Here is a 14,861-nt window from a genome sequence, read left to right as displayed (position 1 = left end):
GAAAAAAGCTTTGGTCATTAAGGGGGTAAAGGGGTTGACCACTACTCGGACAACTTGTTCTCAAATACAATATTCCCTCATATAGAATAAAAACGCCTCATACTAGCCGCTGGTGCCATTCCAGTGACATCGTGGCTGAGGCTCGTGTGTCGGTATGCCATGTGAGGACTGCAGCCGATATTGGACCTCTTCACTAATACTAAACTTTGGATGAAACGGACGTCTGGAAGCAATTAAAATAAATCTGCCAATGAGCGGACACTGATTTGCTGCAATACTTGCATGACGTAACGTCATCATGCAAGCCCTAAAAAACACCTGGCGCCAACATCGCTGAGCACCGAAGGTGAGTGTAAGGTGTTTTACTTGAGGGATTATTTTAAATGAGGAAGAGGTTGTTCTATTAGTGGAAGGGCCCTTTAAATGGTAAGTATAACTCATTGATGGTGTAGGAAGAGATGAGGAATTAAGTGGTTTGAGTTCTAGTACCAATAAATTAAGGTGTGTGGGTTTTCTTTTTAGGTTTTCTGTGGTGTTTTTTTTTTTTTTTTTTTCTTTTTTATAAAGGGAACCTTTCCCTGGGTGAGTATAATCTAACTTCTTTTTCTCATCTTTCAGGATACATCGGGGGCTTTTTTTACAGCATTCCAGAATGCTGTAGATAAGCCCCTGATGCCAGTGGGCTTAGCTCACCTTCGATTTTGGGGGTGACAGGTTCCCTTTAAATGAATTGCAATATAATGAACTTTAATTGAAATCATGCTGTCCTCCCTGACTACTAGCTCTTGCTCATACTGGTTTATTGTATGGCCCAGGTCAGTTGGCCGTGTTTTAGCATTATTGTAATGACCACAATACCATAACTTCCTGTGGAGCCGGTAAAAATATGGATTATTTGGCTCCACTATGACCATATGGGCAAACCTCTTTTAAAGTGTGTGTGTGTGTTTTTTTTTTTTTTTTTTTTTTAACCTATCCATATTATAGCTGTGGTTCTGACCATTGGGGCCTTCACTGATCCAAGGGACAGGTCCTTTCGGAATGGAGCATAGGTGTGCCCACCAATGCATCAAAGGCTAAATTACTACCGGAGGTAGAGTGCACACCGACATAGCTATAGATAATTCATTTTTCTGTGTTGGTAAGATATTGCCTATTCATACAAACTTGGTACGAGCCCTTTTAAGCTTCAGTGTGAGGAACTATTTATTATGTTACTATTACAACAGCTTTTAAATGCCTTCGATCTATTATCAGGAGTCCCTCGCTATCATCGAGGAGAAATCTGGAAGTTTTTAGCTGAACAGTATCTGTTGAGACACCAGATGCCCAGCAGAAGCCCCATAAAAGATGTTCCCTATAAAGAGCTGTTAAAGCAGCTGACCACTCAACAACACGCAATTCTTATTGACCTGGGTAAGTTTTTTCTGTTTGTTTGTTTTTTGGTCATTTTATTTTTCCATAAAAAATATATTTCCATCCCAGTTATTCATGAATGCTTGTCTCTATGTGGCAGCTAAAGGTGGGCAAAAACAAGCAACCTGGGCTAAAGGGTACTAATCCCAGCCACCATGTATTCAGTTATACCCATCACAGCACTAGAACGGCTGAGACTGAAATCCATCTTTGCGTGTAGGTAATGCTTAATTTTGGAATGCACCCTGAGCCTCCACTGGAGGTTCTCTTTGGGTTTCCATCACTTAGACAGCCCCCAAATGTTTTTTTCCTTTTTCTACTCTTGCCGTTCTATGACCATTTGAACACATTATAGCTTTTCATGTCACTATGGACCAAAATCCTCAAAAATGGGCAAAATGCAGCAATATTTGTGAGTGTTTATAAGGTCAGCTCTTAATGCTTGGTTTCCTGTTAGGTTCCAAGAATTAATAACATGAATTAGACAGAAGCGAGGCTTAATGGAGTGTCCTATGGGGTTAATAACTTCTTACTTGTTCTCAATGTTTGATAGATGCCTTTTTTAAATTTATCTTTCTTGTAAAAATGGCCGTAATATGAGGTGCACTAAGACAAATATTACAAGACTGCAGATATTTTCACACCTGGGGATTATTCCATTTTTCTTTTTTTTTTTTTTTTTTTTTTTTAACTGTGTAAAGTTCATTGTTGCACATTACGAAAAGTAACCTGGCGAAATGAGACAAGTGTAGAGCATTACATATCTGTGCAAAATTTATTACGCCCAAAGCTTGGTATAAACAATGGGAGATAACATTCTGAGTTAGCGGGCCAAGCAAACAACGGCTAAATATGAAATGATGAGTGAGGCCCCTTTCAAAGACTAGATTTAATCCTAACTAGTGGATCACCCCAGCAGTTGAGATTCCACCAAGGACATCCATTTAACATATAAAACGGATAGATTGCTGGACAATGGGGTGTAATGTTGATAGAGAAGGCCTTGAGAGACCGCTGGGAAGGGATCACTCCTAGAAAGGATTATTATGGTGAGTTAGACCGCCTGACATCCAATAGTCATATCTGAGGTATACTCTGCCCTAGGAGCCCTGACCATCTCAAACATATTAATTTTGTCAGTCAACAGGATTAAGTTTTTTTTTTTTTTTTTTCCTCTGTTGGTCATGTTCCAGGTGAGTTGCTTCTTCAAATCTGAAAAATCTAGTCTTGGCTTTATTTCAAGCCTAGGCAATGGTTTGCTTAGTTACTAGGTTTGAGTGTCTGGGGACTCCTCCCATTATTTTGGTTAGGCAAGTCTTTTTCGGGGCTAGAAACCAACTATACACTCCCTATGTAATAGTACCTAACTCTTCCCAAAATTGTAAAGGCTAACTCCATTACTTTCCAATTTTTTTTTTTTAGAGGTTGTCGGGTTATAAGGGGGATGCACCATATCTTGGGTTTTGCTCAGACTTAGTCGGGGTCAGCTCTCTTTTTTTCTCAGAGATCACTGGGACTGCTGCATTGCTATGCATTTGACTGGTTAGAACAAGCAAACACAAAGTTTAGACTAAGAAAAAGAAAAAGAACAAGAAGCCGCACCAACAGCTGGTTTTTATCACCTGCACACACTTTCTATGTCCTCATAATGCGTAAATGCCCATGCAGATATCGGGTGCTCACAATGAAAAAAATCAAAACATGAAGTGCAACAGTCTTATAGAAAATGCGAGCACTCACCATCTGCTAAAATCCACTTCTTAATTGTGACATGTAGTCAATCGGCAGGAAAAGTCAGGGAAAAAAACGTGATTCCACAAGACGGCCGTTTTGCGCTGCCGCGCTTCCACGGGTCTTGATCAGTTTAGATTGGGCGTGACCAATCAGCGAAGCGTGGCTTAAATCCCATGCCAATTCGCGGCCGGACTACGCCTGTCACTGATTGGTTGCACCAGCTGCCCGCGACCAATCAGCGACGTGGGATTTCCGTTACAGACAAACAGACCCTTAGACGATTTTATATATACTAGATGGTGGCCCGATTCTAACACATTGGGTATTCTAGAATATGTATGTAGTTTATTTATGAAGTTTTCAGAATAATGCAATTTATACACAGGATTCGAGTGGCTGGGCGTGACCAATTAGCGAAGCGTGGTTCAAATTCCACACCAATTCGCGGGCGGACTGCGACTGTCGCTGATTGTTCACGGCCGGGCATGACCAATCAGTGAAGCCAGGGCCAGCTCCAGGTTTTTGAGGGCCCCGGGCGAAAGTCTGTGGGCCCCCCTCTTTAACACATACCACGATTCATGATGCACAGATACAGCAGAGAAATATAGCACAGCCAAGTAGCGTATAACACAGCCCACGTAGTATATTGCCCGCCCACGTAGTATATTGCCCGCCCACGTAGTATATTGCCCGCCCACGTAGTATATTGCCCGCCCACGTAGTTTCTAACACAGGCCACGTAGTATATAGCAATGTGGGCACCATATCTCTGTTAAAAAAAGGATTAAAATAAAAAATAGTTATATACTCACCCTCTGTCGGCCCCCGGATCCAGCCGAGGCATTTATCAATGCTCCTCGCGATGCTCCGGTACCAAGAGTGCATTGCGGTCTCGCGAGATGATGACGTAGCGGTCTCGCGAGACCGCTACGTCATCAACTCGCGAGACCGCAATGCATGGACCGGTCACCGGAGCGTCGCAAGGAGCGGGAAAGGCCTGGGCTGGATCCGGAAGGTGAGTATATAATTTTTTATTTTTTAACATGAGATCTTTTTACTATTGATGCTGCATAGGCAGCATCAATAGTAAAAAGTTGGTCACACAGGGTTAATAGCAGCATTAACGGAGTGCGTTACACCGCGGCATAACGCAGTCCGTTAACGCTGCCATTAACCCTGTGTGAGCGCTGACTGGAGGGGAGTATGGGGCGGCCATTTTGCCGCTGGACTGTGCCCGTTGCTGATTGGTCGTGGCTGTTTTGCCGCGACCTGGGATTTCCGTGACAGACAGACAGGACAGACAGCAAGACGGATGTGACCCTTAGACAATTATATAGTAGAAAGATAGAAGATAGATAATACCAAGCCCGATGTTTAGTATATCTGTATATCTAGATATATCGATAGCTAGATATCTATTATCTATCTATCCCATATCTATCACTAATCTATCATCTATCTGTTATCTATCATCTGTCTGTGTGTGTAAACATTATTCTTAAATGGAGTATGTAAATGAAGAGGTTGGACAAGAAATGACATCACCATGCTTTCTTTTTTTGTGTATCTTTATTGAGCTTACAAAAAACACACAAATCCGCATCAAGAACGCAGGTGACCTGCCAGTGACCTCAGGTGCAGATTTGGTGCAGATATTACCTGCATCAAATCCTGAGCAAATCCTGATGCAATCCTGACCGTGGAAACATACCCTCAAATGGTGGTTTTGTGAACGAACGCAGAAAAAATACCCTCTTGCCTCTGGAGTGTTTCTGCTGACTGGGGCAACTTCTTACTAGAGCCTGGTTTTAATGGAGATGTTGTGGACTAAAAATGAACCTTTCTTAAAATGAATTCACTTAGGCAACTTACTTATGGTAAATCATTTTTCTATTTGTCAAGTTACCATGTAATACTTTTTATAATCACAACAAACTTTGTCACTATGCTGAACTCTCGTCTCGCCAACCCATCTGACGTCACTATTACATCAGGAGGATCACGTAATGGGGTTTCCCTGCTTTCACCAACGTGACGTTCCGCACCCCCTCAGGGGCATATGCAAGGTCAGCTTGGTACAGTTTTAGACAGACCTCTCTTGTCCACATGGGCCCAGAGAGGCACGGGGAGAGAGAGGATGTGGGACACCCAGTCATTGATATGGCACCACACTCGCTCACAAGCCTGACGGGCGCTGAGGCCCCTTTCACTATCACCTTTCACTATCCTCATTGATATAAGCCTGGTCAGTTAACTTTCCATGCTACCGGGGATGGTTTCTGGGCCAATATAATCCTGTTAAGTCGCAAAACTGACGTTTGATTTTGGGGATCTAGTTAACAGCAGCCAGAGTTTAAATTATATATTTAATCGCTTTAAGGGCACATTAGACAATACACAATGGTTATACATATACAATGATCAAATATGCAAATGCAAACAGTGGTAGGACAAAAGATATAAGAAGATGGATCATGTCAATTTCCAGGTTGAAGTTCGACTATGTGTGTGCTGGGCGACAGGGAGCATGGGCTGCCAGTTGGTTCCTGGGTATTTCACAGCACATTTCTCGACATGGCCCCCAATTTCGAAGTGAGTTGCATACATAAGAGAGACAGGCAAGATGGCCTTACACTAGCCCTTATCCCCTTTGGGTCAATCCCCTCCTGCCCTCTGAGCTGAACCTAAATCCCCTCCATCTAGCAGATAAAAATTCCAAAGCCAAAGATGGGTCATAACTTTTTAATGGGTGGCCCCAGGGAGGCTGGGCTCCTGGCACACGTTGAGATCAACCACCGCTTTGCTACCTTGCTCCTTCTAACTATTCTATATATCTCCCCACTCTGTGGTGTTAGAATGGATCAGGCCTGAAATGTATTCAGTCACAGATCTCGAAAAGGTAACCAGTGTGTGACCAGGATGTATGATAAGTCCATATTATCCTTCTGAAATCCTAGCTGACTCAACAAAGCAGTTATACCACATGGTATCAATTTTGCAAGCAAGCCTTTGTTCTGAGCTTATCTGGCTCAAGGTGTGAGATCTGCCACTCACAGCCTTTTGAGGCTTGACACCCCCTCTGCTGAGCTAGGTGTCCTGTTACAGCTGCACATGGGAATGGGGTTTTATAATCCCATGCCAGATAGGATACAAATGATTAACATAAAATTATACCTCAGATTCTTCAAAGTCACATATGGCAAAATAATGTACGGTATTTGCTTTTGAGAAGGAGAGATAGAAGGGGGGGAACAAATGATTTGGACGGGGAGAGTGCTGAAGCCAAGGAATAGGAGAGATTTGAATGAGCCGGAAATAGGATTGAACATGGGGACAATTCACAATGTGAAGTAGAAGTTAAAATATTTATGCGTAAAGCAAGTGGTAAAACACTGTTGATGAGATGGGGAATAATAAGGGACTATACTTGAACTGTTTTAGAATACTTTGGTAGAGAGGGGATGAGAGGAAGGCCTCCCAATGAAATTATTGGGTTATTAGTGTTGGGGTTTAGTGTTTCTATACAGTGGGTCGGGGATACCTCGACAAACCATTCCTCTAGAGAAGGGGGAGTCTGTCGACCTCTAGTGACGGTGAATTAATGTCTTGGTAGTATTGTAGTGGATGGAATGGGGCCACACATTGCTCTACTGCTCCACAGACGTAGTCATAGTGGTGTCACACATTACACCTGCTCTGCTATGTGGACATAGCGGGGTCATTCGCACATTACATACGTTGGATACTGTGTACTCATCCTGTGATAAGTCTGCAGTCTGTGACTGTGACGGATTTGCTTACTTGCAGCCACATGTCAACTATGTTATTACTGTAATTATGCTTTGCTTATATAGCGCAATCACATTCAACAGCGCTGTACAGCAATCATTGTACCGTAACTGTCTCCATTGGGGTTGACATATCGGTATGTCTTTGTAGTATGGGATGAACCTGGAGAACTCTGAGGAAACCCACACAAATACGGCGAGAACATACAAACAGCAGATGTTGTCCTTGGTGGGATTTGAACCCAGGACCCCTGCATTGCAAACCACTGAGCTACCGTGCTGCCTAATATCATACATGTGGTCAACTGACCACCAAGTAGCATGGGGAATACCGGGGAACTGATAGCATGCATATCGCACACTGTCACAATTCATCAGTCTTTTTTGGAGCTGCTTTGCATGTTTTCATTTTTTATTTTTTTTCCCTTCGGGAGCATTGCCTGGCCTATAAAGCTTTTTATGCAAATTGGTGGTCTCCACAAGGAGTAACTCTACAATTGTAAAAGCCTTTACTATTGATAAATAGGGGTAGTGTGCATTTCTGTGGGTCCATATGTCCCTCTTGGATTTTGTCAAAAAAAAATTTTTAAATTAAAAATGTAAAAACAAATGAAGAGTGAAGTATTTTTCTACATGACGAGCACCATAATTTACGTAATGTTTACAGCAAGGTTCTAAAAAATCACAATCTAGATCTGATGAAACAACCTAGGAGAGAATTTTTTTTTCTGCCACCTTTAACAGAAGTCATATCACCACTGATATTCTCTGTAAAGGGAATCTGTCACCCCAAAAATCATATCTGAGCTACCTACCGGCATCAGGGGCTTATCTACAGCATTCTGTAATGCTGTAGATAAGGCCCCGATGTAACCTGAAAGATGAGAAATATATTATACTCACCCAGGGGCGGTCCGGGTCCGATGGGCGTCGCGGTCCGGACCGGGGCCTCCTGTCTTCATTCAACGACGTCCTCTTCTTGTCTTCACGCTGCGGCTCCGGCAGAGGCGTACTTTGTCTGCCCTGTTGAGGGAAGAGCAAAGTACTGCAGTGCGCAGGCGCTGGGCCTCTCTGACCATTCCGCCTGCGCACTGCAGTACTTTCCTCTGCCCTCATCAAGGCAGGCAAAGTACACCTGCACCGGAGCCACGGCGTGAAGACAAGAAGAGAACGTCATCGAATGAAGCTAGGAGGCGCTGCACCGTGACACCCATCGGACCCGGACCGCCCCTGGGTGAATATAATCTAGCCTTTATTTCTCATCTTTCAGGTTACATCGGGGGCATATGTACAGCATTACAGAATGCGGTAGATAAGCCCCTGATGCCGGTGGGCTTAGCTCAGATACGATTTTTGGGATGACAGACTCTCTTTAAGGTCACACATTTGTTGGGATTCACATAAATTTTGATTATATATTTTTGCACAGCTTCCATTGCTGAGATGTCATGGCTTTCTAACAGCAAGAGGAAATGTAACCTTCTATTGGAACAGCATTACTGTCGCAGCATTCCTGACACTCACTCCAGGGTGGGGTAGTGTTTACGAAGAGGGTTGCTGTAAGCACACTTCATTTACCTTTACAAGAACCCTTCCCAGTTCTGTGCTTCACGTCTGTGCAGAGATGGATGGGGGAGTGCAGCAGAGTATATGCTCATATTCCTCCAGTCCTATACACCCCGGTACATTGCCTGCCCACAATAGTCTCTGCCTCTTCACTCCTGTCTCCAAGTTCCCTCCAAAGTGTCAAGGCAGTAATGATTTCACTTATAGGAGCAAGTCCCAGCATGCTTAATTCCAGGTAATCATTCACGCATCGATCCGGAGACCCTGCCCTCAGTTTCTTTTCCCTACCACCACCTCTCATACATTAATAAAAAAAAGCTGCACGTTTCCATTGTTACAGTTTTACAGTGATCTGAGGGGTACTGCTTCTCCATGTGGAGAGTGACAAGCAAGGCCTGGCATATCAGAGTGAGGAGACTTCCGTGACATGCATGCTACTCATTGAAGAGGCAAGTTGCATATTTGATTTGCAGAGAAGAGGAGGACTTGAACTCTAGTGCCACCTATTGGAAGTAGCAATCCTAAATGTACCGTCACATTAAGCGACGCTGCAGCGATCTAGACAACGATGCCGATCGCTGCAGCGTCGCTGTTTGGCCGCTGGAGAGCTGTCACACAGACAGCTCTCCAGCGACCAACGATCCCGAAGTCCCCAGGTAGCCAGGGTAAACATCGGGTTACTAAGCGCAGGGCCGCGCTTAGTAACCCGATGTTTACCCTGGTTACCATTGTAAAAGTAAAAAAAAAAAAAACACTATATACTTACATTCCTGTGTCTGTCCCCCGGTCTCAGCTTCCCTGCACTGTGTAAGCGCACTGGCCGGAAAGCAGAGCGGTGACGTCACCGCTGTGCTTTGCTTTACGGCGGCCGGCGCTGACACTGGGGGACGCAGGGAAGCTGACGCTGAGGAACGTGACAGAAATTTAAGTATGTAGTGTTTTTTTTGTTTTTTTTTTAATACTTTTACAATGGTAACCAGGGTAAACATCGGGTTACTAAGCGCGGCCCTGCGCTTAGTAACCCAATGTTTACCCTGGTTACCAGTGAAGACATTGCTGAATCGGTGTCACACATGCCGATTCAGCGATGTCAGCGGGTGATCCAGCGATGAAATAAAGTCCTGGACTTTCCACAGCGACCAACGATCTCCCAGCAGGGGCCTGATCGTTGGTCGCTATCACGCATAACGATTTCGTTGCTACGTCACAAAAAGCAACGATATCGTTAACGATATCATTGTGTGACGGTACCTTAAGGGTATGTGCACATGTTGCAGATTTGCCTGTGGAATGTTCTGTGCAGATTCTTCCCTCTCTTGCCAGAAAACACAGGTGCGTAATAAGGGGTTAATGTCACCTTTTGATTTTAAGGTGATATTAAGCCCGGTAAGTAATGGAGAGGCGTCAATAAGACACCTAACCATTATTAATCCTATAGTACTGAAAGAGTTAAAGACACAGCCAGAAAAAAAGTATTTTAATATTCTTAATTTCACCATACTTACAACCACAATCAATTACCTGCAAAAAATAAAAAATAATAAACCAACCGTATACTCAGTGTTCCGCCGTAGTCCAATTAATAACGAGTGTCCCACGATGATCTCCCCTATAGAACAGTGACTTCGGATGAGGTCACTGCTCTATAGGCCTCCAGTGACAGGCAGGAGAAAATGGCTCCTGCAGTATTATCACTGAGGGTTCAATGAGTTCATTGCTTTCACTTTACAGCACTGCTGCGTGAGATTTTTTCCACGCAGATGTGTCGCAAGTGACCGTATGAACTATACTGTACTCACAGCGGCAGAGGGATACAGTGCGGAAGGATACCTTCCGTCATTGTATCACCGGAGCCCCTGGAGAGTGGTCGCATCTGCCGATGTGACAGCTCTCCACTGGAGATCGTCATGGGACACTCATTACATGGATTACTGTGGATCAGGGGGTATATTGTTGATTTATTATTTTTTATATTTCTTACAGATGATCGATGGCTTCGGGGCTTAGCTGTGTGGTGAGTATGTACTGTATCTCTATGTATGTTGTGTATTTTTTTTTTTTATTTTTTTTTTTACACTTCAACACAGTAGCCGGATGATGGGACTATACTGTCCCATCATCCGGCTAGCTGTCACTGTAGCAGGCATAGCCGGATGGGACTAGTAGTCCCATCGGACGATGCCTGCCTACACCCAGCCACACACACCCAGCCACACACACCCAGCCAGATCCGCACACGCACATCTTCTCCGCACAGTCTCCACCCACACACTGTCTCCGCCCTCCTGATCTGCAACGTTTCTCACAGGCACATCCGCAGGGAATACGCAGATCTTTTTTTACATCTGCGGGTTTGCTGCGGATAGGCCTGACACAATGGAAGTCAATGAGTGCAGAAACGCTGCAGATTGTACTGTAAATCACTTGTGGATCTGCAGCGTTTCTACACAGAAAAACACTGCGGATCCGCAGCAAATCTGAAACGTGTGCACATACCCTAAAGGTCAACCCTTTGAGACTTGCCACATAGGATAAAAGCCAAACCAGTATCCAAATTTGCAGTCAGTGTTTTGGGATGTTGCCCCTCATCAGTACAAAGTATGGGATCTGATTTAGCTCGGTGAGAGGCTTAATACTGTGATCTGGGTAAGATTTCTCCTCTGGGAAATTAAATATGCAAATTAAATATTTTACTGTGGCACACAACAAATATTTACTAGTCATTTAATATTGTCTCTTGTGGATAAATGACTTAATTAAAATGAGTTTGACAGTGTCAAAAGCAAAATGAATGTTACAGTTCTGTAGTACTGCAGCTGGCTTAGCCGCTTAAGGTTCAGGGGTATTTTGCTCCCCTTCTTCTCACGGCCATAACTCTTTTTTTTTTTTTTTTTTTTTTTTTTCCCCCCGTCAATATGGTCATGTGAGGGCTTGTTTTTTGCAGGACAAGTTGTACTTTTGAATGGAATCATTTATTTTTATCATATCATGTACTGGAAAACGGGGACAAAAAATTACAAATGCGGTGAAATTGCAAAAAAGTTCAATTCCACAATTCGTTTTTTGGGGGGGGGATTTTTTTTTTTTTTTTTTACCATGTTCACTAAATGCTAAAACTGACCAGCCATTATAATTTTCTAGGTCATTATGAGTTCACGGACACTAACCATGTCTAGGTTCTTTTTTATTTCAGAGATGAAAAAAATTCCAAAGTTTGTTTGATTAAAAAAAAAAAATCATTTTCCGGGACCTGTAGCGTCTCCATTTTTTGGGACCCGGGGCCGGGTGAGGGCTTATTTTTTTGCATGCCCATCTGATGTTTTTATTGATTCCATTTTGGTGCAGATACGTTCTTTTGATTGCATGTTATTTCATTTTATTGTAATGTTGCAGCAACCAAAAAAAGTAATTCTGCCGATTCAATTTTTTTTCTCACTACAGTCAAACGATTGGATTAATGGATTAATTTTTTTTATTTTGAATGGGGCGAAAGTGGGGTCATTTAAACTTAAAAAAAAATATATATATTTTTTTTTTTACTTTTGGCATGCTTCAATAGTGTCCATGGGAGACTAGAAGCTGCCATAACCCGATCGGCTCTGCTACATACAGGTGATGATCATATCGCCTGCATGTAGTAAATACCTCACTTGCTATGACTGCGGACCACTGGCCATTGAAATCATGGGTCCCTATTAGTGTTGAGCGATACCTTCCGATATCGGAAAGTTTCAGTATCGGATTGGATCGGCCGATATTCAAAAAATATCGGATATCGCCGATACCGATACCCGATCCCAATGCAAGTCAATGGGACCAAAATATCGGAATTAAAATAAACCCTTTCTTTCCTTGTAGGTTCATTCTACATGAAGGAAAACAACAAAGAATAATGCAGGATGTATTTGGGGAGGTGGCGGAGACATTAAAGTCATAGAGGTTTAGCCCAATCAAATAGAATAGCCTTATTTTTTTTTTTTTTTAAAGACGTTCGGAGTGACAAAGATATTGACTATGTAATTTTTTTTAAATTTTGTCAGATATTGATGTTTCACTATTCCACGCCCTTCCCCTTCTTTTTTTTTTTTTTACTTTTCCCACACTTTCATCTTCATCATCAGCATCTTTGACATCAACTTCTTCACCTTATTCATCTTCTTCTTCATCTTCTACCTATTTTTTTTTTTATTACATTCTTCATATTCATTTTCTTCAACTATTATTATTCTTCCTATTCTACTTCTTCATCATATTCTCATTTGTGACAGGCATTCCCGTAGTTATCTATAAAAGTTTGAAGATTACACCTTCCGTTCTGCCAGTCACAAAAGTTACATTTGTCCGCGTTCAGTTTGGCCTGCAGCATCAGGCTTTATCCAGGGGCACCACGAGGAGGAACGGACTCACCCCCATACACTGCTTAGTCTTCTTCTGCATATAATTTAAATAATATCTTTTGCTTTGATATTAAGTGTTATGCTTAATGTTCTTCTGCTCTTTGTTCTGCAGCCTCTTGTTCTTCTGCTTCTCGGTCTTCCATGTCGTCGTCTCCAGGGTCGTTGTCTCCAGGGTCGTCGTCTACGCCGTCCTCGTCTCCGCCGTCGTCGTCATCGGGGTGGTCTTCCGGGTCGTCGACTTTAGGGTCTTCAACTTGGAAATGTAGCAGAAGGTACAAGAAGGCTGAGAAAATGCCAAGAACCAGCTGATGGAACTGGAACTCGGATGGGTAGCCGAAGGTTCAAGAGCCAATGGAACTACCGAGGACCAGCTGACGTTACTGGAACCCGGTTACTAAGCAGGAGGTACCCGTGCCTGAAAGCACTACCAAGGACCACCTGACGTTGGTGGAACTTGGATACACAGAAGGAGGCACCTAAGCCAAAGGCTCTGCCCGGAACCAGCTGACGGTACTGGAACCAGGATGGGGAGCAGAAGGTACAAGAGCAAAAGACACTGCCGAGAACCAGCTGACGGTGCTGGAACCAGGATGTGGACCAGAAGGTCCACAGGAGAGGAGAGAACAGCTAGGCCGCGAGGCAGCCGCAGTTACCGAACCCCAACAGTCCTACAGGGGGAGCTTGGCCTACTGGCACTACAGAACCAGCCTTGACTACCAATTCACGCAGCCCACATAGGAAGCTACTAAACTGGAGGCACCCTGGAGTTGGCTAACCCGACCACAACACGACGGGGCAAGCATAGGCGTCTCAGTGAGCTTGACACTACCCGGAAACAGCTGACGGTGCTGGAACCAGGATGCGTTGCCTATTAAAGATTGTCTTCCTACAGCCCCAACTAGCGGTGTTGGAGCAAAGGGTAAGCAGGGGGAGCAGAGTGTAGGCCGAAGCCTGCACTGGATGCAGCTTTGTGTCTGCGTTGCGTTTGCAGGACACGTTGCCGGCTACACAGCAGGGGAACAGCTGGCGGTGCTGAACCCCACTAACACATTGGCTAGTGTTCTTCTCTGTGCAGCTAGCACTTCCGGGCAAAAACTAGCGGTGTTTGAGCCCAGGGGCAGCAGGAGGAGGAGAGGAGCAGAGTGTAGGCCGAAGCCTAGTTGAACCAATTTCAAAGGAAACCTTTAACCCCCCCTCAGGTGTTGCAAGGTACAAGAGCCACACCTTGTGCAGCATTAATGCTGCACAAGTAAAAGGTTGCTCTATTAATTTTGCTCCTTGCACACGCTGAATAAAACACATACACTATTTAGCCCATTATACTGTCAAACAGTAGTGGAGGCGTGACTTGTCTTTTTAAGGAGACGCAGCACAGGTGTCAAAATTTACACCTAGGTGCTGGGCGCATCCTCCTGAGTGTTGATATTTGCTGTACAGGAGTCTGCGCTCTTGCGTTATCCCTTGGCAATGCCCTGTAAGCGCTGCCCGTCTTATGACCTCATTTCATGTAGGCCAGTGCGGTTAGCGATGGCCATGAATCCCAGAAACACAGTGTGTTTTCAAAAAATCACACTGCGGGGATGGGATTCGTGGCCTTGTGCAGTAAATATGCTCGCCGCTCACACATGTCCTTACACCTGCTTCAGACTGGGCGGCCTCAGCTGATCCCTTCTCGCATGCCGCGGCCATAAGGCCGCACAGTCTGAAGAAGGCGGAAGGAGATGAGTAAAGACAGGCGAAGATATGCACTGCTCGTGCCCATCAATCACACCCTCGCAGTCAAAATAAGTAAGACAACGAGGAGCGTTGTTTCAGGCAGGGCGGACGCACAGGCGCAGCCAACCAACCAATGTCAGAAGACGGGCAGCGCTACCAAGGGGGGTGCTGCGTGTCATTAAAAATTAAAGTCACACCTCAGGGACATTGTAATGGTCTGTAATGAGACACATTTTGTACGTGT

At 44.2% G+C, this 14,861-nt stretch overlaps 1 protein-coding gene across 2 annotated transcripts in view; it reads left to right on the top strand.

Annotated features, from left to right (window-relative positions):
* TBC1D1 (TBC1 domain family member 1) overlaps positions 1-14,861 on the top strand; it is a 194,750-nt gene that overhangs the window by 139,390 nt on the left and 40,499 nt on the right. For both annotated transcript variants that reach the window (XM_069744615.1, XM_069744616.1), the window contains exon 14: positions 1,258-1,416. In XM_069744615.1, the coding sequence (XP_069600716.1) occupies positions 1,258-1,416 (159 nt within the window). The remainder of the gene's footprint in view (positions 1-1,257; positions 1,417-14,861) is intronic.

The sequence above is a fragment of the Ranitomeya imitator genome, chromosome 1 (genome assembly GCF_032444005.1).
Source record: "Ranitomeya imitator isolate aRanImi1 chromosome 1, aRanImi1.pri, whole genome shotgun sequence".
Classification (NCBI taxonomy): Eukaryota; Metazoa; Chordata; class Amphibia; order Anura; family Dendrobatidae; genus Ranitomeya; species Ranitomeya imitator.
The sequence above is the reverse complement of the archived record's forward strand: the minus strand, read 5'-3'. Positions and strand labels throughout refer to the sequence as shown.